Source organism: Oreochromis niloticus, linkage group LG3 (genome assembly GCF_001858045.2).
Source record: "Oreochromis niloticus isolate F11D_XX linkage group LG3, O_niloticus_UMD_NMBU, whole genome shotgun sequence".
Taxonomy (NCBI): domain Eukaryota; kingdom Metazoa; phylum Chordata; class Actinopteri; order Cichliformes; family Cichlidae; genus Oreochromis; species Oreochromis niloticus.
Window position 1 is genome coordinate 77157728 of NC_031967.2, and position 5413 is coordinate 77163140.

The window sequence follows — 5413 nt, forward strand, 5'->3', positions numbered from 1 at the left end:
AATTATTATTGTTATTATCAACATTGCTATAAGTTAACAAAACCCAGACAACATCCAAGATTTAAGTCAGTATTTTCACATCACTCACAGCAGAAGTTAGGTCCTCTCTGAGTCCTAATAACAAATCATTTTCAGTAACTGGATCAACAACGAACACTTTGGTCGGTCATGTTTGGACCTCCAAAAACAGTTTTAATAAACACCTCAGTTGTTCAAGTTCTATTAACCTCCTAGGACCTGCCGTCCACATATGTGGACATCACATTTTTGGTTATTTTGACCAAAATACTCAATTTTGCTCTACATGGGCCTGATATCCACTTACGAGGACATTATACTGCTACTGTTCTATCAAAATTTTAAATGAATATCCTCATTTGTGGCTCTCATTTTCCTTAAAAACAAAAATAAGGTAAAAAAAAAAAAAAATCTGGAAATTCTTTGTTTTTACATTCATTGGGCCCCAATATGCCCAAATATCAAAGAGAAATTAAAAATGCATGTCGTGGAAGAGTTCGGGTCTTAGGAGGTTAATGCAACAGAAACACAATAATGATATAGGCCTGAACAATGTGCCTAAAACAACTCGTATCCATGTTTCAAAGAAAAGTACACTTTCAGATTGTATCTTCAGTGAGAGTGCAGCAGTGAATTTGTACTCCTTCAAATCTTTTTCCACAAAGTGCACATTATTGCTGTTTCTTTCGGTGGATCCTTTTATGATAATAAAATGCGCTACGAGAAGTGAAGACCTTCCCGCACTGCTCGCAGGAAAAAAGCATTTCTTTTGTGTGGTGGTTCCTGTGCACCTTTAAAGCACCGAAGTAAGTGAAACGCTTCCCACACTCCTCACAGCTGTACGGTCTTGTTCCAGTGTGGATGCGTTCATGTACTGTGCGGGAAGCCTGTGAACTAAAAGTCTTGTCGCAGTGTCTGCACTTGTGTGGTTTTTCTCCAGTGTGAATACGTGTGTGGATTCTCAGCTGTTGCGGCGTGGTGAATGTTTTCCCACACTGGTCACATCTGTGCGATTTCTCTCCAGTGTGCATAACAACATGAGTCCTAAGGTTAGATGATGAATAGAAAGCTTTACCGCACTGCTCACAGGAGAAAAACATTTCTTTTGTGTGGATGTTCTTGTGCGCCTTTAAATTATCTAATCTAGTGAAACTTTTTCCACACTCCTCACAGGTGAACCGTTTCACCCCAGTGTGGATGCGCTGGTGACGGAGAAGATTGGAAAGCCATGAAAAACTTTTCCCACACTCACCGCAGCTGTAGGGCTTTTCTCCTGTGTGAACCATCTGATGAATCTTTAGTTCGCCTCGGGTCACAAACACTTTGTCACATTGCTGACAATGGTGCGGTCTCTCTCCGGTGTGATACCGTTGAATGTGAGTTGAGAACTTTGCCAATGAGATAAATTCACTGCCGCACACCTCACACATATGTGGTTTCTCTCCACTGTGCGTTTTCTTATGAACATTTAGTGTGCGTACTGTTTTGTATGTTTTCTCACACTGATCACAGCTGTACAGTCTTTCTTCAGTGTGACATCTCTGATGTCTCCTGAGTTGCTTCAGGTTGTGGAAAGCCTTCTCACATTGCTGACATCTGTGTTTTTTCCGCATTTCTTTGCCCATCTTGTCCTAAATCAACAGAAAAAGACAAACAGATTATAACTCAGGTGTACAGGCAACATGGTGACACTTCCAGTCATCAGGTTTATCAAACTGACTTTAATCTTATGAGACTTCAACAGTACATTCACCTCGAGCTAACTCAGATATGAATCCGTGCCAGTGCACATCAAAACATTTATATAAAAAGAAAATGACACAATTACAATTTATTCACAAGCTACAGTCTGATGAACAAAATTCAGGTAATGGGAACTAAATATGGAACTATGACTTATACTTATGGCTTAGAGAGGTGAGTAAAAGGTTTCTACTTAACATGTAAGACTGTGTTTGATCATATATACTTCAAGATTTGTGACTATGTCTAAATGAAATGCTGTCAGAACAAGTCGTCTGTTTTATTATGCCCAGAAACACTCTTCTCCAAAATGACGATTTTATGCTGTCAAACTGTTTCCTTGGCATTTTTCATAGATTCAACTAAAGAAATAAAAAACAAACGATGTTTTTGGAACATCCTTGTATTACGTACTTTTTTATGCTTGAATGATTCACAGGCCAGAGTTACATGACTTAAAAAGCTGCCATCAGTGTTATTATTTGTTTTGCTCTAATCTTCATTTTGAGAACATGTTTGTTCATTTTTCACTCTTTCCTTGCAGGCGCACTGAAAATGGTCTTGGCCATTTTTCTCAGGTAAGAGTATTTAGTTTGAAATTCTTAGATCACAACCACAGTAGCCCTAATAAAAAAATGAGATTTTAATCCTAAACAGAAAAATAAAACACAAATACTGTTGTGTAGTGATGTGTGATATGAGGCGTCTAACGTGATGGAGTCATTATACAAGTCATACGTGTGAATGTGGTCGGGTTCACATTAGAGGTGGGAATCAGCAGACGCCCCACAATATGATATCATCACAATACTTAAAAAAATTGCAATAATATCGTGAGTTAAGTATTTTGTGATATTCTGAGTATTGCAATAAAATATCTTGTGATATATCACATTTTCTCTACTGCAGATTCGGTCCATAAAAGTAAACTTTGTTATTAGATAAAATGAATATTGATAAAGTCTCAAACTCAGTTTTTCTCTCATTTCAGTCAGTTTTATTGACAAACTGAACTGTTTGTATTACAGTCTAGTCCACCTTAACTGAATGCAACCACCTGGACAATTATAGCTATTCTGAAACGTGCAATTTGTAAAAAAATATGCAGCCCCAGAATTTGAAAGTAAATTACTGGTACATTAAAACAAAATATAATTTTACATTCAATAAAAAAAGTTTAACATTTAAATAAAATAAAACATAATATCTTAAATTGAAATAAGTAAACTGTCCTGTTTGTTGCTTCCCTAAAACGGTTTAACACATTTGGACAGTGAAGGAATGTCAGCATTCTTGCTCAGAGTTAGGCGCTGATCAACATGCTCTGAAGTCAGAGTGCTCCGTTTTGCTGTGACGATGTCTCCAGCGGTTGAGAAGACTCTTTCAGCCGAAACTACTACCTGGGATACAAAGGCATCTTTTTGCCAGCGTGGCCAAGAAAGGATTGCTTGCTCGTGGGATTTCCACCAGCTTAGTGGGTCTTCTATGAATGACAGTGGTGTGACCTCCTGGTATCCTTTCACCTCCTCCTCAGCTTTGGCAGATAATGATTTTGGTGGGGCTCCAACATCACCACAAGTCTGACCAGCAAGTCTGTTAGCCCACAGGACTTGATCATCCTGGCTGATATGAGAGGGGGTCTGGGATTTTGCTCAGTGTCGTCAGTTCTTCATGATGTTCATGGGCTTCTGGCTCAGAGATGGTCTGCTGCCTCTTTTCTTCCTGTAGAAAACCCACACATGCAACAGCTGTGCTAGCAGCGGTGCTACAAGAGAGAGTAGGATTCTGTTCCTCAGACATCACAGTAGTCGCAACTTGCATTGACCTTAACGCCCGGACAATTTCTTCAGTATTTCCAATATTTGTCTTATTTAGAGTAAAGATATCTGTGCTACTCTTTCTCACATCGGGAGACAGCGATGCTGCACAAATGGTAGGAAACACTGGCGCATGTCATAAGCACCGTTCCATCTTGTGCAGACGTCGGTCTTGAGCTTGTGAGTCGGGAGCTGTAAGATTTTCTGTTTTTGCTCCAGAGTTTGGTTTGCCATTGTGCTTCAATTGAAAAAGCCAGTTAAGCGGCGCACTCTCCCCAAGACCCTGGCTACCGCAGGCAGATTTAAGGCTCGTTGTGACGCCAGATTGAAACACTTCACGTACAGGTATCACGCTAGTCGACTGGCAATTGTCATATTAGAAGCATTGTCGGTGACAACCACCAGATTTTTGTCGGCAATCCCCCATTCCTGTGCTGCATTTTGCAGGAACTCAGCAATGTTCACTTTGGTGTGAATTTCATGTAATGTTCAAGTTTGGAGAACGTAAGACAGCAGTCGCCAGTCCGCTGTGAGATAATGAGCTGTTATAGTCACATATGAATCCACAGCCCGTGAGGTCCATGCGTCACAAGTTAATATGCTGTGCTGTGCAAACTTTGCTCAACTTTAAGCTTCACGTCCAGGTAGAGACTGGGTACAGCTGTGTCCGTGAAAAAACGTCGTGATGGTATCACATACCTGGGTTCCAGCTTCTTGAGCATGTAAGAAAGGCCCTCATTTTCCACGTAGGTCTTTGCAGATAAAGTACATGGTAGCTTGTGTTATTTTCTTAGCTGTTCAGTCTCTTCCTGTCCCTGGCAGAGATGCTGCCGCCCCAGCAGACCACACCGTAAAAGATGGCTGAGGCCACCACAGAGTCATAGAAGGTCTTTAGGAGTGGGCCCTCCACTCCAAACGACCTGAGTCTCCGCAGCAGGTACAGCCTGCTCTGCCCTTTCCTGTAGTGGGCGTCTGAGTTATGAGTCCAGTCCAGTTTGTTGTTCAGATGAACACCAAGGTACCTGTAGCTGTCCACAGTCTCAATGTCCATACCTTGGATGTTCAGTGGTTGCAGTGGAGGATGCTTGTGCCTGCGGAAGTCTACCACCAGCTCCTTGGTTTTACTGGTGTTGATCTGGAGCATTGGCATACAGTAAGTCCAGTGTTCTATTGTCTCTGGTTGGGCAGGTCACATACTGGGTGAAGGTGGGCAGTGTGGAGTCCAGTGAGGCATGATTAAAGTCCCCTGATATTATGAGAAGGGCTCTCGGAGATTGTGTTTGCAGTCTGCTGACCACAGAGTGGAGAGAGTCACAGGCTGCATCCGCGTTGGCCGGGGGGGGGGACATACGCTGTTATCGCGATAACATGCGAGAATTCCCGGGTCCGGTAGTACGGACGCATGCTAACGGTTAACAGCTCAATGTCTCTGCTGCAGAGTTGTTCTTTCACAGTGATGTGCCCAGGGTTACACCATTTATCATTCACAAACACTGCCAGTCCCCCTCCTTTCCTCTTACCGCTCTCTCTCGTCCTGTCCGCTCGCAGCAGCTGGAATCCCGGTAGTGTCACGCTCGTGTCCTGAGTTAGCGGTGTTAGCCACGACTCCGTTAGCATCATGATGCTACATTGCCGGTGTTCCAGATCAACTGGCGTTTAGATCAACTGGCGTTGGTCGAACAGATGTGTGGCAGTCTTGCGTTTCAGGAGCTGCTACCGACAAACCAGCAACAAACTACGCCAAATGTGTCATCTGTGACACTTGTGAGGTTATCTCAAACACACTCCGTCAGTCTTGATGCTGTTGAACAATAAAATGTTTAAAAATGTTGCGA

At 42.3% G+C, this 5413-nt stretch overlaps 1 protein-coding gene across 1 annotated transcript; it reads right to left on the reverse strand.

The window, feature by feature from the left end:
* Nucleotides 1-411: 411 nt before the first annotated feature.
* LOC102076196 (zinc finger protein 239) lies at nt 412-5141 on the reverse strand. The gene is made up of 2 exons (XM_005464418.4): nt 5099-5141; nt 412-1649 (listed from the first exon to the last, which is right to left on the reverse strand). The coding sequence occupies exon 2, from the start codon at nt 1641-1643 to the stop codon at nt 690-692; it is 954 nt and encodes a 317-aa protein (XP_005464475.1). The 5' UTR covers nt 1644-1649; nt 5099-5141; the 3' UTR covers nt 412-689.
* Between the last annotated feature and the right edge of the window lie 272 nt (nt 5142-5413).

Excerpts from the sequence above, each read along its gene's own strand:
- LOC102076196 (XM_005464418.4), bottom strand. The coding sequence starts at position 1,643 with ATGGGCAAAGAAATGCGGAAAAAACACAGATGTCAGCAATGTGAGAAG.